This window comes from Oxyura jamaicensis, chromosome 1 (assembly GCF_011077185.1).
Source record: "Oxyura jamaicensis isolate SHBP4307 breed ruddy duck chromosome 1, BPBGC_Ojam_1.0, whole genome shotgun sequence".
Lineage (NCBI taxonomy): Eukaryota > Metazoa > Chordata > Aves > Anseriformes > Anatidae > Oxyura > Oxyura jamaicensis.
This window is the reverse complement of record NC_048893.1, coordinates 37,143,272-37,168,133: the sequence shown is the minus strand read 5'-3', so window position 1 is coordinate 37,168,133 and position 24,862 is coordinate 37,143,272. Positions and strand designations below refer to the sequence as shown.

General features: G+C 41.9%; 1 protein-coding gene and 1 long non-coding RNA gene across 2 annotated transcripts in view; one reads left to right on the top strand and one right to left on the bottom strand.

Annotated features, from left to right (window-relative positions):
* Positions 1 to 36: 36 nt before the first annotated feature.
* Positions 37 to 8,193, bottom strand: LOC118171098. The gene is made up of 3 exons (XR_004753036.1): positions 8,150 to 8,193; positions 6,623 to 6,888; positions 37 to 586 (listed from the first exon to the last, which is right to left on the bottom strand). It is a non-coding gene; the product is annotated as an uncharacterized LOC118171098 (long non-coding RNA).
* Positions 8,194 to 9,824: 1,631 nt separating this feature from the next.
* Positions 9,825 to 24,862, top strand: part of CPM (carboxypeptidase M) — a 34,254-nt gene continuing 19,216 nt past the window's right edge. Inside the window, exons 1-2 of the mRNA XM_035333855.1 lie at positions 9,825 to 9,970; positions 10,090 to 10,240. Coding sequence (XP_035189746.1) covers positions 9,953 to 9,970; positions 10,090 to 10,240 — 169 coding nt within the window. The 5' untranslated portion in view covers positions 9,825 to 9,952. The remainder of the gene's footprint in view (positions 9,971 to 10,089; positions 10,241 to 24,862) is intronic.

Below are 24,862 nucleotides of genomic sequence, written 5' to 3'. Positions count from 1 at the left end.
CTTTTTGATATTTGGGGGGTGGGGGGGAAAGGGGGTGACTACATAAAGAAGATCTCTTTGCTAAGAGTATCATTGCAAAATAGAAAGTCCCTGCATCATTTTCCTGACCCCTTCATGTGTAGTAACAGACTTTGTTAAATGACACTTGAATTTAGTCTGTAAATAAGGGCCATAGCTGAGCCTAGTACCCTAACCTCATTTGCTGCTGAAACTGGAAGGGATTACATGAGATCACAGACTGCAGGCAGGAAACATGGAGTTATGAGTTTAAGGTTGCCAATACCAGCCAGTTGAACAGGATTAGGTCTCTGCCTCCACTATGTCATGCAACTTTGTAAAACTAGACTTACCAGACATGGCGTGTCCCTTATGTTTAAGGCACATAGACAGCTATGGGGTGGTCAAATAGGTGGAAGTGTCTGGTATTTGAAGCCACAGCTGAAGTCACTGATAGTTGACTTTTGAGCATAAAGAAAGCAATATAAAGCTAACAACCCTCAAAAATCATTTTGCTGGTGTTTCAAATTGGCTCCTAAGAGAGATGAAAATTTTTGGTCCTATTTTTTTCTGTGCTCCAGTGCCTTATCTGTAAAATAAGGATAACATCAGTCTTCAGACAGGATTATGAGTATATATTAATGCTTATGAATTATTCATACTCATTTTTTATGAACATGACCAAACAAGAACAACAGCAATGGAGATAATTAACAATTTGGTCCTCCCTAACAGGGTTTGGAATATTTTTTTTTGTGCTTAAAATAGTGGTTTACTGAAATATACCAGTGTCGTGCAAATGAAATTGTTTTCAAAGTTCACCCTGAATACAAAATAGGAGAATTGCACTTATTTTTAAAATAAGTCAGTTGCAAATATGTACAAAGTTGGTCAATAGAAGAGGTCTCTGTATAGAAGATCTTCAGTTGGAGGGACAGCAGAATTAATGCTAAAGTTGCTCGAAAATGTAAGTGAAGAAAATGTTTCTTGTTTGACTCCTACTGAGTTCAGCAAGATGCAACTTCATGACTGTCACTCTTCCTAAACGAAAAAGATTGTATTGTATTAATGAAATGCTTGATTCCATCACTAGTCTCCCCTTTTAAAGGGAACACCCCCAAGATGCGTTGACTGATCTCTGACATGAAAGCAGGCAACCCTCTGAAAAATGAATATGAAACAAAATATTAAATAGAGACTCATTAGGTGGCACTACTCATTGTTTACTCTGACCAAAGTAGGGGTTCTGGGTACAGAAAACAAAACTGAGTTCATATAATATATGTCATAATACAGATACAAAGTATGAAAGTAACTGTTAGAGCAGCATTCTGCCATTCCTTAATTTTTAAATGCTGGGTTTTGTTGTTGTTGTTTTGTTTTGTTTTTCCACTCTACTAATGTTTTTTCAATTCTATGTGTACATCAAGATATCAGGAAGAGGATCACGATTTAAACTGAGATCAACACACTACGCATTGTCCTCAGAGACTTCAGTCCCATATAGAGTATGAGATACTACATAAGCCTTTATGGACTCATAGATAGAAGATAATTCAAAGGGAGAAACTAAACTACTGTATTCAAAACTACTCCCTTTTACTTCTAACTATATTAAAAGAAGAATTATTGATGAAATTTGCAAAACAGGGTGGAGAATATAATTATAACACTTCCATTAGAATTAGTTACATTCCAAGTTGGTCACAGTATTTTAGCCACAGATTCATTCTCTTTAAAGGAAAAAAATAAAAAATAAAAATAAAAAGACTGCATGGAGATATATCCACTTTCATAACACTTTCCCGTGGACACTCCTCGTGGTCATTTCTGACCAGAGAAAGAAAGAAAGGGAGCAAGAGATGCGTACATCTTTAAACAAGAGTAAGCCACAATATCATCATATTTTAACCAGATAAAATGCCCTAAACGACAGGGGAAGTTCATGAAATCACTATTGGCCTAGCAACTTGCTACAATTTTGTTTCAGAATAGGACAGAAGGAATTAATGATGACCAAAATTCTGATCCCAAACCATTAAAAGAAAACATAATAGAAATTACATTTGCATATGTCCATTGATCAACTTTGACTTTATGTAAAACCATGTAAACTCCAGAGTAGTTAGTGAATAAACATTTCTGCAACAGGAAAATTCCCATCCAGGAAAGCTCCCAAGCCTATCTGCTCTCCTACAAAGTAGTACACATACAATCTTAATAATAGGCTGAACAGTGATTGAAGTCAAGGGAACTTCTGCATAGATGTAAAGTTGTTGGAATATATGGCCGTGTGATTTACTAGTTCACATTCTCTGTTTGCAGCTGGATATGGCTGGACAACAGATAGATAAAGATTATATTTTATTTTTATTTCATTTCATTTTATTGTAATTCTAGTTCTAAACAAAAGTACCAGAAATGCAGAGATTAATTAAGACAACACTGGCTGGAGAGGAATAAATCAATTTAGGACATTTTACAAGTAATAATGTCCTAGATATAAATTTACACAAGGAATAATTAATTCAATATATTTTGTCTTCTTTTCTCACAGGCAGGGAAAAGAAATCATAATTTGTTTTAAGACAAAGAAATTAGCCTAGTATGGAACCACCCTACTGAAACTTCAGTAGCAGGTTTCAGAGCACACTTTTCTGAATACATATAGACCAGAAGGACCAAATTTAGAAGTCCAATCTCATGAAATATACACCTAAGGAAAGTAAGTCAGAAGTCTAAGTTTATGTTAATGTAGCTCACACCATCAAATCAGAAGAAGGTGCAAGTTCTGCCAACTTAGACTCTCCTTTAAGTTTGGTCCATTAATTAAACAAGATCAAGTAAATACAAGAACTTCCCCTAGTTCCCATAAGAATTGTTCCACTCCTATAAAACATCTGTCTGCCACCGTGAAGCTAAGACCTCTACCATGAGTCTGTAAGTCAGCAGCCACATTAGGCTTACATGGAACTGTGGTAGCCACTTTGAAATGAAACCAAACATTGCAGCACAATAGTTCTACGAATATTCGGACAAAATGAAATAAAACATGTTCAAAGAAAGTGGGTACAGAAGTGGCAATATTTGAATGATCAGGTCAGATTATTCATATTCGTGGCAATCTAGAAGCAACTTTAACGGTATATAGTGCAATTTAGAGTAATAGCCCACAAGAAGATCATTGTAAGGGACAAATCATTCTTTGAATAGTCCAATCTTGTATCACAGAGTTCTTCATGGAACTAGACTTGCATTGGAGCACTCATGGTAAAGCCTCAAAAAAAGCTACTGAGTATGTAATGAAAAGGGCGGATTGAGGATTCATAATCATCCATTAAAACTGCACAGAATGAAAAATAATTAAAACTACACAAAAAACAATGGACTACAGAAGTGCTTTTGGTATGCAGTACATCAAGCTTTGCAATGTATGCAACATTCAGCCTTGCTATGTGTTGTGGAAATTTAAACAGATGTCTTGGTATGAGGGCATCTTTTAAATTAACTTAATTTAGCGATCTCCTTACTACAGGCTCTCTGAGGAATTAATGCTGTTGGTTTTTTTCTTTCTTTCTTTTTTTCATGTGTATTTTCAGGCTTCCTGTGTGGGAGACTGCCAAAAGGTATTACTAATACAAATGAGATGAAGATGCTCTTTCTTAAACCCTTTAAAACCTCATTCCCAATGCAGAGTTTTGTATTATATTTACACAGTCATATTTTAATAAAATAAAAATTAAAATGCTTGACCCACAAGATTTGCTTCCTTCTGAAGCTGGGACAGAAACTTGCTTTATTCTGGGTCTTGCTCAGATACCAGCTTGATGCCTGAAAACCATGCTTAAGGCTGCTATAATGTATATTTTTTAGAAACACACATTCCAAGGACACACCAAGAATGCAAGATTGTCCCTTGTCCTGCACATCTTCCCTAAGCCCAGATTTGATTGTACGTGAAACACTGCTGAATGGTTACCCTTAGGGAAGGATAGCAAAATGATTATTCTTACATAACTTCATTTAATTACAAAGCATTCTGAAGTGAGAAATCACTTTAAATCCTCCGTAAGTAATATTAGAAGAAGCTTAATTATATAAAGATACAATGAACAAAGGGAAAATTAAAACTTGTCTGGCCTTTCTTGCAGCATATCAAAGCTTCCTAAGTTGTCATTTCATAAAACAAGAACTAGGAAAAAAGAAATAAAGTTCTCTGGTGTTAGCAACAATTTTTATTTTCACTTTCATTTTTGATTTTCTGATGAGGTTATACATGATCTCTAATAAACTATCCTCAAAGCCAGAGGACTGAAAAATTCTATTTTGCAGATTGTGTCTTGTTAAAGGCTGCTCTTTAGCCAACCTCCATAGCCACCTTGGGAGTGGATTTTCTCCCTGGATTTGCAAACATTTGTGAAGAAAAGTTATTGTTTCTAGTGCTCATCTGTGCAGACTATTGAGTTTGCAGCCACAAATAGTATTAAGAAAATCTTAGTAAGCTTTCTGTCATGAGAGGTTGCCTTGGAAGATTTTGTCTGAAGGAACTATTCAATAGCTACCACTATACAGAATGAGCAATAGTGTAGGACCAGCAAGAGTTTCTATATTTACCGTAGCAGTGTCTTTCTTTAATTTTTATTTAATCGGCTTGGCAAACTCTAATCTAAGGCTGTTAAAATCAGTATTATTATGCCCGTATTGTTAGTGGGGAAGAAGTGGGGATTTCACGTCCAGCCTATCTCTAAGGACTGAGCCATTACCAGAACTGACGTGAGAGTCCAGAGACAAGAGCCTCTCTCTTCTGAGCACAGCTCACTGTTCCGAAAGAAGCTCTCTGCTGACCTGTGGTATCACATACCTACCTACATCTTGCTAGCAGTTCACTTGAAATATTCCATCTAAACTGCGGATGCATGATCGGTGCTGGCTGAGCCGTGGTGGGTCTTTCCCAAGAAGCACGTTCTCATCCTTCTCTGGCCATCTAGCCCTTCTGCTCCCTCAGCCAAGGCCAAGGCTCACATGGCCAGGTGAAAATGAAGAGATCTTTTTGGACTTTGTGTGTTTGCGTTTGCTGGGATTCCTTCCAGATGAACCAGTTCCCTCATCCAACTATCCACATGGCTGCTTGAGTGCCTGCACTGGAAAATGGGAGGCAGCAGGGCTGGGTGCAGGGATGACACTCTCAGGGACAACTCTCTCAGGGACAGCTCAGTTTTAGGTTGGTTTAAGCTGGACGTGAAACAATACCCTTATCTCTGAGAAAAGGAGCTTCACAGAACCATATGGTTTAATAAACAACAATCTAACCAGTACACAACAAGTACAGATTAATACAAGAAAAGACTTGCCAGCTGCTTTCAAGGAGGTTGAGCAAGTTCCATGTTTGTTTACTGCATCACTAAACATTCATTCTTAAACTTCTGATTGGCAGTTTTTTCTATCTAGAAAGATACCTTTTCATTTTTCCCCCCCAAAATAAAAATTTAGTTCAAAACACCGCAATGTGTACTTGTCACTGATAGGAGATTGCAGTGCACGTTGTTTATTTGTTTGTCTGTGTAGACACCCATTTTGCAGAAACCAATGCAGAGAAATAGAAGATCTTTTTATTACACAACTAAGTTTTCCAAAAACGTCTTAATTTCTTGTTCAGGAAATGGTACCATTGTTTACTTGAAACAGATGTGTTGATTAAGAGGCCTGGAGGAATTTTGTTTAAAGATACAGACTAGCTATCATTGTGAGTAACAGTGCTGCATTGTTCGTGACAACAGCAATTAGGAAGATATTTTGATCTGAAGCTAATTAGCAAAAATGGTAAAAAGCTATTCCAAAAATTGACAACTTTTCCAAATGTTGAAAGCTGAAATTAGTCCAGCTGATGGAACAAATTTCAAATTTCTCAAAAATGTTGCTTAATATCAACAAGAAATTAACTACGAAGAATCTGTAATTTCCATGGTTTTAACTGAAATGCATTTCATATGCCAGTTAGGAGACCTGACAGAGCGCTATGTCAACATCTTAAATCCCTCACATTTGGTTATCCTGTAGTCAGGTTAGCGGGACGGGATGCGGGATGTTGATGACCAGAAAGACTACTCTCAGTCCCTTTCCCCATGAAATGCACCACTGAATCCTCCCGATTGGTTTTTCCCAACAACAGCATCCATAACATTTCTACCTTCTGCCCCATCTCCCCAGCCTGCAGTCTTCCCACCTCCTCAAAACCTCTATGGACATAGAGGGTCCTTCCTTTTGCCCACTTATTTCCCTGAAATCCATCATTCCCCAACCCACTGGACTTCCCACCGAACCCTCCTGGCTCTCCCTGTTGTTAGTCTTGTGCTCCTACTCACCCAGGGACCCATTATGCTCCACTTGCAAAATTAAATTCTGCTGTTCCAGAAATAATCTATTTTCAAATTAGATCTAATTTTGTGTGTATTACTGAAAGGGCAAGTATAAGCCAATTTAAGAGGAGAAAGACAAAGCATTTTACAATTGTATTACAATACCCAGCACACAACACCCAAGACATTTGTCTTGAACAGGGTCACATTCCCATGCTTTCCGTATCTAAATAAACACATGCTGTCACGCACCGTGGAGCAGAACTGACCTGTTCCACCATAGCACATGCTGATGTATTGTCAGACAGCAGCTCAAAATCTTTGCTGTATGCAGATTTTGCTGTTTGCAAGATAGGATGAGTGAGAGGCTTGTCAAGCAGCTAGTTGTGGTTCCAGATTCTCCAGCTAATTCAGTGCTTGTCTGGACAGCTCTAAACCATACCAGCTGCTAATAGTCCCCCTTGGGATCATTTTCTAATTGCAGATTACCAGACACAGCAGGGTATCCCTTTCTTCTCTGGGGGTAATCCTTGTGCTGGGACAGAGGGAAGGAGATTTATGAACCAAATATGCAAGCCTCAGCTGAGAACTGCTTGAATGGCAGACACAACAAATAAACTGGTGACTGCTTGAACAACTCATTGTGCTTTTGTGCGCTTTCATGCAGGGAATCCAACTTTCACCATGCTAAGAAGCAGCCTGTTAATTCAGCACTGTGGGTGTTACACACCAGAAAGGCTTCACTGCAGTTTATTCCAGTGATTGGTATCTGGGCTTCCGCTAATTCAGGACTGTGAAGTTGTATCAAGTTTATGTTTCTGTGTTGTCACTTGTACTGAACTTACTTATCTGATCCAACTCACTTAAGAAAGACTATCTCATGTCTTTTTCCCACACCACAAATCTGATTGTCAGGTCCTTGGTGTGTTACATAGCTGCAAAGAACCTGAAGCTCCAGTCTGTAAGTCTTCAGCATTATTTCAAATGAGAAAGGTTTAAAAGCAGTGGCAATCCTTAGAAAATGTAATCCTTGCTAGTGACCTCTTTTTATTTCTCAACAAAAATATTTTGAATATTATAATGTGGGACACTATTTTTTTTCTTACTAATCTTTGGAAAGTGCAGAAATCCTGCAGACCGATGACGAAACACAGAGCAAGATTTCAAAACCCAAGATCAGCTGTGTGACTTGGCTCTTCAAAGTCACAAAACCTTCCAGAAAATCTTTTTACTGTTGAGAGCCATCTCAACTGTATGTCTGTAAAGTCCCGTTCTTACAGTGCTACCTAAGTCTTGCGTGAAGAATTCTTCACACCTGTTGCTAGTGACAGGATTTTCTCAGCCTGTCACTAGGTGGCAACACAGCGACTCGCATCGTTACACTACTTCGACCTACTCCTACCTCTGGAACTGTGCTGAGATCCACAGCTGAGAATTTCACATCAGAAATGTGTTTTCTTCCTACAAAACCCGTGCTCCGGTGCTAGCTTAAATAGCCACTTGTCGAATAGATTTGAATGGACGATTCTGAATGCCCCTGCGAGGAGAGCAGCTGATGCTGTTTACAGCAACACGGCTTTGTTTGTCTCCCTTCGTTAGAGGGGTCATTGTGCACTGGAGAGCTGGGAGTGATATTGCAATCAATTTCAGTCCCAACACATACAGTCCCTGATTTTGAACCCCGATGCCAATGGGAGATTTATCACAGTTTTGTACAGGATTTGGTCTTTAGTTCTGACTTTTAACAACAGCTGTGTATGCCGGAATATTATTTGCCCAGGTTGGATTAAACTGACCTTCTGAAAAGTGTCTCAAGAGCAACAGGTATCCTCAAGCTTTGTATTTTCAGGTATAATGCAGGCTGAAAACGTCAAATAAGCAAAGAAAAATGGATTCAGTAACATGTAACTCATATAATGCCAAAAAAAATAATAATAATAAAAAAATGACTTGTCTTAACTTGCAAGCAATCTTAGAAACAATCTATCGTTTCAAAGTGGTTTTGAGATTCCTAAAAACTGTAATGATCTCATGTAACCTTGACTCTGTTAGCTACAGTAAAGGGTGGTGTAATTTCAAGAGGCGATAATGCTGTGACTACCTAGTATCAAAGGTGTTTTTCCTCATTTCACTGAGATTAATTTTTACAGCCCCCTGTCATTTCACAATGCTGCCAACACCCTACTCTTCTTAGAGTCATAGTTCTCTGCTTCCATGTGATTACGATGGGACCGTTTCCAAGCATGTATATATTGGATTACCAGCTGAACATATTTTCTTCCCTGCTTACTCAAATGGTGTCACCAGATTGTCTTTCAAGGAGCCTATAAATATATATATATATATGTTCAAGTCTCACAAACTGAAATGTGAAGCTCACGTACTTGACTTCTCCCTCCTGCTTCCCTGGAGACATTCACCCTGCAGCCCCACAGCTTCTCTCCCATTGCATGTAGCAAATGCTAGTAACTGTGGCCAACTGTTTTCTTTAAGTGAAGAATGTAAATGACACCCATATTTAGGTCTTGCAAGAAATTTCTTTGACAACAGGTGAGAAGGTCTCGTCAAGTTATGGGAGTTAGAATATGGTGGAGTTGAAACATGGGAGAAGGGCTCTGGGGCTGTTGCCTCCCCCCTAATGCCATGCTAGAAGGAACAGTATTCAACAGAAGTACATTGGGATACTACAGATTGTGCTAAAATATACTTTTTCTAACACTGACCAGGATGAGAAAGTTCAGTAGAAGGCAGAGGAAATCCTGCTGCAGATTGTGATGAAAATTGCCATTTTACTTCCTCAGAAGAATTCTCCAGAATTTACAGACATTTGTATTCCAACATCCTATTTTCAAAGAAATGTTGATGCTCTCCTGTCTCTTGCTGCTGGAGCCCAGCTTCACTTTTTTTTTTTTTTTTTTTTTTTTTTTTTTTTTCCCTCTCCTCTGAGCCTTTTTCAATCCTAAAGAAGACAACAAAAGGTGATGAAAAAGTCTTTGTGGTGAATCCCAAGAATAGGATATCCCCAAGGCAATGTGGTTAGCGCAAAACCAAGAAAAGCATTTAATTCTGTAGATATAATCCAGCCCTTTCAACAAGTGAATCCTACTAAAAACTCATCTAAAAAAAAAATGCTAAACGGGGATATTGCTAGATTTGGACACCAGATCCTCTCAGGAGCCCCCTGGGCACGGCAGCCCTCACCCCCCTGCACCACACGGGCTCCGTTTCCTCAGGGCTCCCCCACCTCATGTTCAGGCTCCTTCTCCCCCCTCGACCTGCACTCAGACACGAGGAGGAGGAGGAGGAGGAGGAGGAGGAGGAGGAGGAGGAGGAGGAAGGTGGCGGTCCCACACCGAAGGGCCCGGTGAGGGCCGCGCTGCCAAGAGCCGCCCGGCGCTCAGGTGGCGGGGCGGGCGGAGGGGAGGGAGATGGCGGGGAGGGGTCCCCCCGCTTCGCCTCCTCCCTCCGTGCCCCTGGGCGGGCCGGGGGGAGCTGAGTGGAGGAAGCCGGCGTCAGTCAGGGGCAGGGCGAGGCCGGGCGGCGGGGGATGGCGGCCCCCGCCCGGCGCCGGGGCTCCAGTTGTGGAGAGCGGCGGCACCATGCGGGCGGCAGGCGGGGTAGGAGCGGGGCGGGGAAGGCACCTGCTGCCCGCCGGGGGCTGGCGGGCTGAGGGCTGCCCCTCAGGGCTTCTCTGAGAGAGGGGTCGGGGGTCTCTGGTTCCTCTGCTTCTTTCTAGGAGGTGGCGGGCGTCCTCTGCCTGGTGGCCCTGGCGGCGGCGCTGGATTTCGGGTACCACCACACCGAGGAGCTGGAGGCGTACCTGAGGGAGGTTCACGCCGCCCACCCGTCCCTCACCCACCTGCACAGCATCGGGCGCTCGGTGGAAGGTAGGTGCGGGCAGGATAGGCTTTTTTGGGGTCGTGCCGGACCGCTGCCCCTAAAACTGCTCTCCGAAGCCCCCAGGAGGGTCCCCGTAACTTCGTGCCGTGGCCTTGGGTGGCGGCGGGGCTGCTTAGTGCCGGGTGCCTCTGCTTCAGCCTCTTCTGAGTTTCTTCTTCCTCTTGCTTGGACGTGAGTAACAAACCCCGATGACACCTACGGTGCTGCAGCTAGGGTAGGAGCTCTCCCGACACCTACTTCTCATTCGAGACCGAAACCCCTACAGAGTGGCAATTTCAGAAACAGAGATGTTGCTGAGCTTGGGATGTGGCTGCCCCTCTGCGAGGTGCCCGCTCGAGATCTCTAACTTGTGTGTGGTCTCTTAACTTGCCTCTAACAACGTCTAAATGATCGCCTCTTCTGGCTTTATCTATTCGGCTAACGCTGGACTGACTAGAAAAAGGATTTCAAATTCCATACTGGAATCCGGTTTTAAGTGATCAGTTTTAAAGAACTGGGGTTTCAGTCTCAAACCCTGTAGGAAAATAGTGCGATCCATAATCGCCTTTCTAGCCTCGTATAGGTATTTTGACTTATCTGTAATCGGTACTTCCTTACAATAATTTTGTGGAGAAAAAAAAAAAAAGCTTTTTCTCTCCCTTGAAGAGATTGGAAAGGTTAGTGTTTGTTAGCATTTATTTATTATACCTTAATGTTCATTTGTTTAGTTTTAAGTGGAAAAAAGCTAAGTAGACTTCAAAAAATGCTTTTATATGATGCATAAAATTAGATCACTCTTCAGAAACATCTTTTGTTCCTCTAATCCTACTTCATATCACTACAGTAAGGCCAGATTAAACTTGGGTTTTACTCTGTTTGTTATTTTTGTTTGTTTTAACTCTATGCACTTACACATAAATAAACACAAAGAGCACTAGTAGCTTTTATCTTTTCACACATCCTTCCTTGTGTTATTGTGTGTCTTCAATTTCTTCTCTAAATATGCACCCCGACTTGTCTGGGCCATAACTTTTCTTTGGAAAGGGTCTGGTCAGTTTCAGTGAGGTTTCAAACCATTGTCTTGATGCTGTGGATGTGTAACCTTGTCTTTGCACGTCCACACCTATTTCTAAGAAAGTCTCGTTATTATGGAAAGACTCAAACTAGAGAAGGAATCTTAAAGTTAGTTAAGTCGTGTTCTTCTTGCTTTCATCAAAGGCAGAATCCTATTGAAATACCTTATTCACCCACACAAGAGAAGGCTAGTCCCTTTATGTACAGTTCCCTCAAGTACAAACTACTAATTTTCCACATCTCCGTATTCCTTCCTTGAGGGGACTTAGCTAACTTTTTTTAACCGTAGGGCTAGATTTTGACTTGTCTGGTGTAAATTCTGTAGAGTTCTGTGAAATATGTTAGAGGATGGAACTGAGCTGGGGTTTTACTTTCTTTGCTCATGCTAAAATAAAGTCTCGTGACAATGGTGGCAATAGAATTTTGGTAAAAAATGAAATTTCAATTTTGGTTGACATGCTGAAGTTCTAGTTCTCTTTTCCATATTAAGCTGATGAAAACATGAATGTGCATATGCATGCATACACTTGTATGGATTTACTAGTATGTCCCACTAAATTGTCTAACCAATTAGCTAAACCGTGATGGCAAAATTATGGATAAGAATGTGATGGTTTCGCTCGGGTGGGTGACCGAGCTCCACCACAACCGCTCTCTCACTCCCCCTCCTCAAAGAGGAACAGGGAGAAAATACGATGGAAGGGGCTCAAGGGTTGAGATAAGGACGAGGAGATTGCGCAGTAATTATTGTGATGGGCAAAACAGACTCAGCATAGGGAGATAGTAAGATTTATTGCCTATTACGAACGAGCTAGAGAAGTGAGAAACAAAGGAAAGAAACCAAAAGCACCTTCCCCCCCCATCCCCCCTCTTCCACCTCCTCCCCCCGAGCGGCGCAGGGGAACAGGGGAATGGGGGCTATGGTCAGTCTATAGAAATTCTTCTCTGCCGCTCCTTCTTGGTCACTCTCGTCCCCTGTGCTGTGGGGTTCCACCCACGGGATGCAGTCCTTGCTGAACTGATCCAGCGTGGGCTTCCCACAGGCAGCAGCTCTTCAAGAACTGCTCCAGATATGGGTCCGTACCACGGGGTCCATCCCTCGGGAGCAAACTGCTCCAACCTGGGTCCCCCACGGGCAGCAGCTCCTGCCAGGTCACCTGCTCCTGCGTGGTCTCCTCTCCACGGGCTGCAGGTCCGGCCCGGAATCTGCTCCGGCAGGGGTCTTCCACAGGCCGCAGTCTCCGTCGGTGCAGGGCCACCTGCTCCACCGTGGTCTCCTCCACGGGCTGCAGCGTGGAACCCTGCTCCACCGTGGTACTCCATGGGCTGCAGGGGGACATCCTGCTTCACCATGGTCCTCACCACAGGCCGCAGGGGACTTCTGCTCCGGCGCCTGGAGCACCTCTCCCCCTCCTTCTTCACTGACCTTGGTGCCTGCAAGGCTGTTCCTCACTCCTCTCACTCTCCCAGCTGCTGTGTGGTGCAGCGTTTTTTTTCCCTGTCTTAAATATGCTCTCACAGAGGCGCAAACAACATCACTTATTGGCTCAGTTCTGGTCAGCAGTGGGGCCCTTACCAAACATGGGGCAGCTTCTAGATCCTTCTCACAGAAGCCACCCCTATGGCCCCCTGCTACCAAAACCTTGTCACATAAACCCACTACAAAGAAACAGAAAATAATTTAAATATTATAAAGCTGAGAATGTCATGTAGTAAGTTGTTTTTTCAACCCTTGATGCTTCTGATATGGAGATTGTAGATGATAAATACACAATCTTCTGAATTGGAGTGGCGTCTGTAAGGCTGCTAGACGTGACTCTGCTGTTACCGTGAATGGCTATTGCTTTCATTTTATTTTGTCTTTAGTCTAGGTCTTATTCTAATTTTATTTAACAACCTAGCATTATATACTGTCACCTAGGTTTGGATTATGAAGAAAGTGAACTGAAAGCTTGATTTTATTTATTTATGGTTTGTGTAGACCTGGAGCTCTGCAAGGCTATAGGGTCTACCCTTGAAGCCTCTATGTGGAAGGGCAATAGGGACCTCTGTATCACCACTTCTGGAGGTGATTGCTTGTAGTTTTTTATGAGGAATATCTAAACGTTCTTCATGATGGAAGTCTCACATGCTCCAGGCAGATTATAGAATAATTGAGGTCTGGAGGCTGTCTAACTTGAGGCCCTGTTTGAAGCAGGGATAACTTTAGAACTAAATTATGATGCTCAGGGCATTTTCCTCTCAAGTTTTGACTGTCTGCAAGCATGGAGATTCTGTAGGATCTCTGGTACCTGATCCAGCGCTTAACTACCTTTGCCGTGAGAATATATTTTCTTGCATCTGATTACAATTTGCTTTGCTATGTCTTTTTGCTGTGCACCTCTAAGAAGGGCCTGGGTCCATCTTCTCTACAATCTTCCTTTAGGTAGCAAAAGGTTGTAATGATTCTCCAGGTTAAAAAACTGACCTTCTTCGGCCTCTTCTCAGGTCTGGTGTGCTTCAGCCTTGTAATCATCCCAGTGGCTTTCTGCTGGACTTCCACCAGGGTGGTGTTATCCCTTTTGCACTGGGGAGCCCGTAGCTGGGCATGGTACTCCAGTTATAACTTTACTAGTGCTGACTGGGGAGAATAATCACTTCCCTCCAGCTGCTGGTTTATGTTGCATATGTTTATGAATGTTTATGATGCAGCCCAGCATAGACATTCCTTTTCTGCTGCAAGAGCACACTGCTGGCTCGTGTTCATCTTACTGTCCCCATGGACACCCCTTCAACTCCTGGCTTGCAGATCTGCAACATACCTAGTCCGTTTGCAGCCTGTGCAAGCATGGGGTTACTTTCTTGGGTTGATAGTCCCAAAGGGAGGCACTTCTGTTCCAGGAGGAGGACTTTGCATTTTCCCTTGTCAAACTTCATGAGTCTTCTGTTGTGAAATTCCTTCAGCTTGTCAAGGCCCCTCTGAATGGCAGCCTCGGTACTGACCCCTGAGGAACAGTGCTGATAACTTGCTGTCAGTTGACCCACCAGCCGACCACCGGTTAATTGCTCAGTCTAACAGCCAGTTTCTGACATTGCTGTAGTCTACTGATCTAATCCATATGTTCCTAACTTGACTGCAAAGATAGATTGAGGGATAGTGCTGAAAGCCGTGCTAAGGTCAAGGTTAAAGAAAGGTAGTACTCGCATCCCTCCCACTGAGCTTTCATTTCTTTGCGGAAAGCTAAGCAGTCAAGTATGATTTGCTGTGGATAAATGTGAGGTGAGATTTAGAAAGCAGGTTTGTTTGGTATACATAAACAGTGAGGTACAAAACAAAGCCAGTACCAAGAGCTTCGCTGAAAACCAAAGTAAAAGATGCCCAATCTGTTTTGTGATTTACATCACCACGTGGAAACTCACAGCTTCTCTGTCAGATTTCTGGGAAGATTTCTAGACTAGCAATGACCTGTTCATTCTTCAGGTGTGTACATTTGGAAGTTATGGTATTTCCTTATAATACCTTGGGAGATGAGATAAATAATGAAATACAGGTAGAGAGGAATCTTAAAGATGTAACCCATTGGCTGACTAAACTGAGTGTTGCCTTTTTGTTAACAGTTAACTGCTAATTTGGTAGGTCTTAAAAGCAGGCAGGCAGTCTGATTTCCTAATATTCCTGCAAAAGGAACATTAGTGCTCCTGTTACTTCTGACACGGTGCATAAACACAGTGGAAAAAACTTAAGCAGTGGTATCAAAGGTAATAAATCCTCAACACCTGGCAAGGATACCTGGCTCATGCAGGCTGAACATCAGGCGCTGCGTTCTGGGCTGCTTCCATGTATGACTAATGATGGCTTTTTCTTTACAAGTTGGCAGGAAAAAAAGCTCCTGAAACCTGGTATTGACAGAGCTGGCTATTCACAGGCTAGTCAATAGCAGCTGACAATTCTCGTAAGCGCTGTGTGAAGAATCCACTTATTATGCAATTAAGTTCCAGAAAATACTGGTTCCTCCCTTCGCAGAGACCCGTCCATACAGCTATGAAAGGCATGTGTCTCCCAGGAGAAACGTTGCTTTCCTCACAGGGTTACTTCAGGCCAAACAATGGAAATGTGTGATGGCTCAGGGTAATATCCCGCGTCTTTGTCTCTGATACGTTGTTAAATAAGCTAGTAAAAGGTCTTTGGCAGGAGCTGCCTTCTCTAATCTGCACAGCGTTCAACCTCAGCACAGTATGTGTGCTGTATGATAATAGGGAAGGCCGCAGAGCTGCGTCAGCCTAGAGGATGGGACCTACTGTAGTCATAATTCACCTGGCCTGCCTAATACCGGCCTCATGAAAAACAGACTGGCTATAGCAAACAGATCTTACAATGTGTATTGTTTAAAAAGAAGATATTTCAATGTGTGTGTTGTCTGTGGTGCTTCATTGTTGAAGACAATTTTTTCTTTTCTTTTTTTTTGAAAAGGGTGAGCAGAGGGGAGGAGTGGCAAAGCAGCCCTAAGGATTCTAAAAGGTGGAACTGATGACCTCATTAAGAGCAAAAACCAAGCAATGTTGAAACAGCTGAGTGGCTTTTGCAGTAGATGCCCGCTTTCAGAACTTTTCAGATATGCTTTGGATTCAGATGCAGTGATAGCAAGGCAACTGCAGCTTGTTTTAGATCTGTCTTTTCTGGAGGCCAGTCTGCATTTTTAGAATTCCAGTCCCACTGGAATAGTTGTAAACATCTTCCTGAAGCTAGTTCCTCCTCACCAAGCAAAGAAAGTCGTATGTGCTTAAAGTATAAAGCACCTCTGTCTCTGCGCAGTGAAGAGCTGACTTAGAGACTAACCTTCTATCATTGGAGAGATGAAAAGCAAAACAAACCAAACTGACCAAATTTTATTATGGTTTCACTAAAAAATTTTGGAAATAGCTACTTACAACAGGGCTGTTGAAAAGTTGGTAGGTTTTTTTTTCTCCTTTTTTTTTTTTTTTTAAGGTGAGAACTATGTGGCTTAACCGTCCTATTCTGCTGTTTACTATTCAGTGACTCTGTTTGTCGCTTTTAAATTGAAGCGTTCCAGCCATTGATCTCAAACACACCTCCAGCTTTCACTAGACCACCTCATTTATTAGCATTCTCATAGCTCATTTATTAGCATTCTGCTATCCCTGCTCTACAAGCAGAGGCTGAAACATGCAGGCTGGTTTTGGTTGTGTTGCTTTGTGTGTGTATGCCTGTTGGAGCTCGTTATGTCCCCTTGCCTGCCCACATTTGTGGGTTTCCCTTCTCAGGCAGCAGAAGGGAACGCCGGGTGCTCAGGGCTCCGTGCGATAAGCAGCAGAGACTCAGCCCAAGGGCGCACTGGAGACTGAGGACCGCGTAGCGGGGTGGGAAGTTCCTACCTGGTGATGTAGCCAGCAGATAACCTAGGCACCTGTCCCAGACACCATTCTGTGCAGACATCAGTGGAAGTTGTGCCCGAGGTATGCCAGGAATTGAAGTGAATCTGCTAACTGCTGTTACAGTGTGATCAACATCTGTCGGTATTTAGGGGAGGCTTCTCAACAGGGGAGCGTGGCCTTCAGGGTCACTGCACTCCTGTAAAAGGATCTTAATAGTAAAAGATGAGCTACTGTATTTGTCTAGGCTAACTATTGGCAGTCTGTGTATTTAGCTGACAAATGGGGAAAAATAGGAATTTCTTTTCAGGTATTCTTGTGATATAACACGAAAGGAGCGTGGGTTTCTACCGTCAGTAGTACAATGCAGTGCAAGCTTTATTGCACTTACATCAGAAACAATTTAGATTCTGGATGCTTTTAAGTACTGGAAAACAAGTTTTACTGTTGGAAGAAACAAAACTGAAATATGTATCTATAAAATGTCTGTGCTTTACTGGAATTGCTCTTACCTGGTTAGTTTCTGGGGTCCTGGCACTGCACTGCTATAGAGTGAGAAGGCTGTACCAGAGCATACCCAGTATGCTCTGAGGTAAGCTGCTCAGTGCTACTCATTAATAAATGCTCGCACAAACCCAATGTGAGTACCAATGCTTCTAAAAAGGGAAAACCCATGAAGGTGATAAAGGCAACTGTTAATTTTCAAGACAAAGAGAAACTGCATAGAGGAAAATCCATGGGAATGTGATGCCTTTAAAGAGAATACTGTTATGTTATATTTTTTCTGTGTATACATAGTGAGAGAGATGTTTGTGTATAAGAGTATTACCCTCTGTTTGTTCCGTTTGAGTGACTGCTGCAGATGGCTTTCCTCCTGTCTCCGGTCCTTGATAACGTCTCCTGTTCCCTTCCCCCTTTCTTGTCTCCCACCCCACAAATTTCCCTAGTCCCGTGAATCGCAGGCTCACCATGCAGGCATGTCGTGTGTAGATAATATAAGCATTGAGATTTTCAGTGTTCATTTTTAGAAACAGGAATGAATGGGATGTTTCCCACTCTGAGGGCCCCATGTGAAGCACACTAAAGTCATTTGGCTCCAGTCCGACGTTCCCTTTAAAAAAAAAAAAAGGGCACTCCAGAAGTTATTGTGATAGTTACTTTTACCCATTTTTGCCTGCTTATTTTCTGCTCTGCCCCTTTACATGCCACTTTCTGTCTTTGGTCTCTTTCTTCCTAACCATCTTTGTGCTGGTTTTTGTCAGTACTTGTGGCATAAAAATGTATGTTAACAAGATTCTAGATAGATTTACATGTTCGTTTTATTATCGAAAGTGTTTGGGTTCATGGATGGGCTTGATGTTATCAGCCTTGTAAACTCTGTTTGCAGGGTATTATGTGAGTCCCTGTGATGGGAAGGGAAAAAGAACAGAGGAGAAGGACTGGGTCTTTCAGGGCTTGTCTGTTCAAGTTAAACCGTGACGTTAAAAATAAATCATGACTTTAAAAGCAATAAAGTATTAGTTTGCATTTCAAAAAATCCGATTCCAATTGCTTCCAATTGAGCTTTACTCTAAATCAAGTGTTTAAATAAAGCTTTCATTTGCTGCATTGGCTTTAAAGTCTTTTTCTACTAGCTGAAGCTAAAAAGTCTTTAGATATTGAAAAATATCTTTTTCAACAGATTTCCTCTGACTGCATCTTCTAGCATTTCAGTTACCAGAATTAGTTTAACTGTGAATACTGTGCATGTCTCTCTGGAAGAGAAAAGCCGCAGCACTTCTACCTTCTTGTGCCAGTAGTCTGACTGCTGTAGTGTGCCACAGGTAGCTTTGCATGCAGTTTGTCTTCCAATAGCCAAGCATTACAATTTTTGGCAGATAACATGACTTCACACTGCTTTCCTGTCAGTAATGCCCTGGCAGAATGCCTACGCTTCCTACACAATTTATAAAGGGTACATGGCTTGGTTGTTGCCAGGTGTTTGCCTTGAAAGACAGATAAGCCATTGAAGAAGTTGATCTTCGAGGTGCAGTAGCTGACTGTAAGCATGTTCCTGTTCCCTTGCAGTAAAGGTAAAATAATTTGCGTAAATCTTCCATATGTTTGCTGTGAGTTGGTCAATCACTTTTGCCTTCTACATAGCAAACACCTAAAAAAAAAAATAGTGAAAGTGTGTATATGTATGTGCAGTTTTTTTGCATGCATATGTGCACACAAATGAAACTTGGACACAATTCTTGCAGAAAATCTTGTGGGAAGCTTTTTTCTGTGAAATTTGCCAGATCAGAGATATGTCCTGGGAGGGGAGGGAAGATTTTCAAACAAATGCTTGAAGGAAGCCTTTCCTAGCAACATAGTCCAAACACTTCTTGTATAAAAACTTATCTTGTACTGGGATCTTTGTTGTAACTTTGAAATGAAAATGTGATCTATTTAGAAATAGTCCACTCGCTGTTCCTGTGAGCAGTTTATCTAAAACCAGTGCTGTGGGAAAAGTTGCAGCTCTCCTGCCTCTTCTCTACCAATTGCTTTCTAGCTGCCTAGAAGCAGAACATATGTCAAGCTTTTCCTAATGTCTTTAGGGCTGTGAAGTTCTTAAACATACAGCTGTCCTGTTTTCCCTCGGTGAGACTACAGATTTCCATGTTTGCTTAGAAGTAGACAGAAGTGGCAACTGGATATCATAAATAGTACTGGTAAACTTCCCAGTGCCAGGGACCTGGTGTAACTTAAAATCAGCAAGTGTGGCTGGTGGGGACACTTTAGTTCATATCTACCTCTATGTCCTTTAACTGATGTTGGGAAAGTAAAGATGCAGAGGATGTAGAAAGAAACAAAAATACAACCCTCCAAAAACAAACAAACAAAAAACCAGAGCTCGATATGCTAGGAGACTTCAGGTGCACAGTAGACAAGTTCTTTGTTTTCTCCCCTTGCTTTTTGGAGGCTTCCGCTTTTTGGAGGGAGCACTGTATATAAATTTCTAGCCATGCAAATAAGAAGGGTGGTGTTTACACCCAGGATCACAATCCTGGTTTCATTTGTAACTGTACTGACAACTTAACTTGAATTTGCTCCTTGCTGGTTGCAAGGAACAAATTGAATGTCTACTTCGGGTTACTTTTTATATGTAACTCCGTGTCAGGTTAAGCTGATCCTAAACATTCACTTCCTCAGATTGCTATGGGATATCACAAGAGAATGAGATGCTCCAATAAAGAGAAAAATAGAAAACATACCCATAACTGAAGAGATGGTCTACCACCAGATCAGGTCTCTCCATTATCCTGGCACAGATTGCGTTTGCTGGTCTCTGAGCCATACTGCAAGGTCTGTGTTTCTCTAGGAACAGGGAAAATCAGGTGAATGTTGATGTTAGTGGTCAGCGATGGGAGTTGATTGCAACTTGCAGTACAATGTTAATAACTTTTAAACAAGTTCTAGTCAGAATTCCTTAAAAATAATAATAATAAAAAAACTTTGTCTGTTTTACCCCTAGATGATCAGCCTGTCTGCATTTTCCTCTTATTTGCAAGGAGAGCACAGTTACACATCCCTCCTTCCCCACTCTGGGGGATGCAGCTTTTTAGTAAAGTATTTCCAGCAGCTTTTCACAGAAGGAGAGCAGCACACCTTGCGTGCTTCCCGGGTGGCCTTTCTGCCCAAGCCTTCTGGCTGTACACCCCTGGGTTGCTGATTCTCAGGGTTCCCTAATTAAAGCTTTATGTAACTGTGGTGTGGCAGATTGTGTCCAGCTAGTTCAGTGAGTACAAACATGAACCTACTTACTAGATGTACAGAGGGAAGATGTGACTTCTAACCCTGAAGCGTTTGTTCCTTAGACAGTTCTCCGCTTGGTCATGCACAGAAGAGATCTAGATTTTTTTTTGTAAGGCTGGCTTTTCTCTTGGGAATGAAAGCTGAATGTGCACGATTGCTGTTTCAGCTTTTGAATATTTTTTATGAATTAGGTAGTTGTTGGAGATGGCAGGTGGGGGGAAACGCATAGGGCTGGGTGAAGCTCTCCTTCCCCTCCCAGCCAAGGCAGCCCTGCCAGTAAATGGCTCCACTTCTGACTCAGTAACTCTTACAGTCTCTGCAGTGGTTGAGATGTGGCAGAGGTTAGATGATGCTTCTAAGCAGATCATGCTGCAGTTTGGTATCGAAGCCTTGCTTACTCATTTTTTGTTGTTATGGGGAAGGTCAGCCTGTGGTAGCTGAAGTTATTTAATTGAATGGCTGTAGCTGCTGTGTTAACTTGCTGAGGTCACAGTGGATTTAGGACAGCTGAGCTGTATTTCCTGTTTGTCCCTAGCAAATGTTCCACATCCAAGGGTCAGCAGCTACCTGGGACACTTAAGCAGGGAGAGCTTGTGCAGATCTGAAAAAGTAACGTTTGTCTTAAGGCTAAAATAAAGCAAATTCTCCTTTCAATAAGAAATGCAGACCTACTGTGTTGGTTCAGAAGTCCAGTCTGGTCCAGTATTCTTTTCTTCAAGAACAGCTAGAAAAAATAGCTAGGAAAATATCCAGGAATAGGCTAAGCACAGAACGATACTTCCTCAGTATGTGCTGCTGGCAATGTGCAAATGAGGTTTCTGACAAAGCACATTTCCTAGGTGTGGTGGACCTAAAGCAAGTTAAAATACAAAGCTTGCTTTGCACAGCTGCGTGAGGCTGATCTCAAAATCCAAGAGAAATCGGATACAACATGTGACTACCAGAATCCAAGAGGAAACAGAGGCCACCACCACATGTGACTACCTTTGTCTCTTCAAGAAACACTGCCTGGATTTCATGTTCTTGTAATGTTTATTAAAACAGACTGCCTTTCTGAAAAGACAGTCATTAATATTTCTAAAGAGACACTTCGTTACCCATTTTGAGAGAGAATCTAGAAGTGGCTGGTGAAACTAGGCTAACTTATTAACTAACTCAGGAACGAAGATGATGATACGGGTTGAGTTATTTAAAATAAGTTAATTGATCTTGCATTTTTTCCCCTCCAGGCAGTTTAATGAAGAAGAAAAAGCCGCTTACTGTGTGGATTTGTAGGACCCTGCTTGCCAGTGTTGAGATATGTATTATTGGAAGCTTCCCATTCTTGTGGCAAATGTAATGCATGGGGTATGCCAAGGATGCTAATGGGGTGTGCCTCTTGACAAGGTACCTCAGTGTGCTGCAACCCTCAAAGTACACCAGTGACTTCTGAGCCATCAAGTGCAACAGCCTGTAGTCTCCTCCTACCTTTCTACTCCTTCTGCCTTTGAGTGGCAGGAACAGTTTTGGGCTCCTCTGCCTTTGGTGGCAAAAGGGTAGGCTAAATAAAACCAGTAAATCTGGATAAATTGCACTTAAAAACAAGCCATCCCCTTCCTTGTGCCTGGGTTGAATTATAGGCAGTCACTTTGCTTGGGATGATCAAGCGGTGTTACTGTGAGTGGGTAATGTTTCTCTTAAATACACAATTGCTGTTCTGAAAACTGCTGGGTGTATAAGTTTCACACCTCTCTCAAAAAAATAAAACAAGGCACATTTAGAATCAGGTTTAAAAATCCTGTGCTAATACAAGCAAGACCTAGCTGAAACCAGGACAGTGAAGAAGGAAAAATAGTCTGTTTGGTTTCTGGGAGTGAATATGAAAGCAGGTAGTGTAAATAACAGGGAATGCTATGTCTGTGGCGTCTTCCTCTCAGTGACCAACACTGAATAAGATTAGTGTATATGAATTTAAAAATGGTATTCCCTTCTGGGTTGTTTTTCTTTGGATTTTTTTTTTTATGTACTTCTATTTCTTGTGTTCAAAGACAAGGTGCTATTGTAGAAACCGTGCTCTGCATTGGTGATTTTTAATGTTTTGACGTATAAAGAGTGTGCTCAGCTTGATTATGAGAACTGGAAGTGGTACTGCACAAAGTCACACGTACGTAGGAAATAAAGGGTTGTTATTGTCATAACATACAAGTCCCATGAAAGTGCTTAGGCAGCCGTGGATGTGGCAATCAACCAAAGACTTGTAAACCTTTAGGTAGATAAGCCAGCACATGAACTATGAACTGTTCTGAACCCTTCAATTCTCAAATGCTTTGGTTACAAATAAACAGCACCTGGCTTTCCAAGGGTCATTCCTCCAGTCCTGCCCATCAGGTACTGACTCCAAATTGGATTGGCTGGTATAGTCTCTGGAAAGAGGTGCTTATTGAGTAGTGGAGAGTTATTTTTATTTATTTGAGAGAGGGGTGGCCCTAAGCCCGTAAGAAGGGATACAGGGGAGGCAAGCAGAAGCATTGAGCAGTGGGCTGAGCATAGTAACTGCCTCAGGGGTGGTGCATCTCTTGTTGAAACATTGTGGTCTTTTGTATCTCGAAAATATTGCAAAATTTCTGAGATGGAACAGCCTGTACTAGCCCTCAGAAGGCTGACAAGTGGAAATGCAGAACAAGGGATAGTCCTAACATCATGAAATAAAATCTAAGTGCTGCACATGTAGTGCAGGTAGTTCCCATCAATCTCTCTTACTGTTATCCTCAAACAGTTTTTGATTCCTTATCGATGGCTTTCACTCCTGGCAATAACCTATTAAGTACAGTGGTTCTTGTGATGTATGATCTCTTTTCAAAGTTCTCCATTAAGCATGATAGCTGGAAGAAAATAGCAAGACCTTTACACTCTCCCCAGATAAGAAATGCTCTGGATTTGGGGGTTTGGGTTGGCCATGGTAGACCTGTAATCTAACGTTATCTTGAGCTCTTTAGGGTTTGTTTTGCTGACTTATGTACCATGCTGAATATTGTCAGATATGCATGGTTAACTTATGTGACTGACCTGATTTTTTGTTATTTTTTACTGTATTTCTTAATACTTCAAAATACCTTGAAGTCTTGCTTTTATTTTAAGTGCTCTAGCTCCTCTTGGGATACCAATTTTGTTGTTCATTACTAATGAAAATCCAGTCCAAGTCTTAAATAATCTTTTCTGTTGCAGTAGACCATGAGAGCATGGTATACTGACGGCAAGGATAAACTCTCACAGAGAAATCTGTCCTACAGTTGTTCATGCATCTATCTGACCCCAGTTTCAGGTATGTAGGTTATTCAGAGTATAAACTATACATGTCTGTATAAACTAGAATGTCTGTTTTCTGAGCAGACACAGCTGCCTTTTTTGGTTGATAATTCACAAAGTTTATATCCCTGGCACTTTTATTACTTTCTGTAATCTGAAAGGTACTTTACACAACAGTCTGACTGGATTAATCTCCCATATTTGTTTGTCTGTAAGGCTACTGCTGCAATACTATCATATCAGGCATACTGATTAAACGTTTCTGGTTGTATAACTGATGTGCTGGTAACTCAACTTCTCTTAGAATGTGAGTTAAGTCATGTGCTGTTGTCAGTCCTCTTGCAGAAGACAAGTTCCAAAATAGTTTTAGATCTTCTAGCTTGGCTTGGAGTGGTGATGGCAAATCAGGAGTAACACAAGGCAAGGGTGCTGCTGGCACTTGCTTAGCAAAAGGGAGTTTCTCCTGAAGTCTCTTAGTTGCTGTGGTACTGTTTTTGCTGGAAGATTTCTCTACAGTCGGTATGGAGGCACTAACATTTTGCTTTCTTCTTGAAGCTTGCAAGCTCAATCCTGAGCAACATCGGTATTTAATGTCTTTAAACTTCTGTATTCTTGGCCTTTTAGAAATACCTCAAGAGTGTGCATGCACATGGGGGGCAGCTGTACTACTGCGTTTGACGCTGGCGTTGCTGAGCTTTGCAGTAAATGCAAGTACAGATCACAAACGCCAAAGAAAGGTTTCTGTTAGCACAGTCACAGATTGCCATGACTGTGACACAAAAGTTTGAAGTGACAAATCAGTATTGATTTCTGGCTTTCTCCTCCTGCAAAATAAGAAACTTTGTGCAGTAATAAGCACAGGTTGACTTAAAGCCTCAGAAAAGATGTTAGAAGCAGTTTGGAAAATACAGTGACATAGCTCTACGATAACAGAAAACCAAAGATCCGTTAATACGTTGCATGGTACCAATTAACCTAGATTTACTAGTATGTAACACACTAGTGTAAGGATGGCGTATCCCAAGACTTAGCTGAACGTTGCCAAATACAGTTAGGGAAATGTTTCCGATATCAGTATGTATTGTGAAAGTGGATTAAAGAGTGTGAGAGGTAGTGTGGGA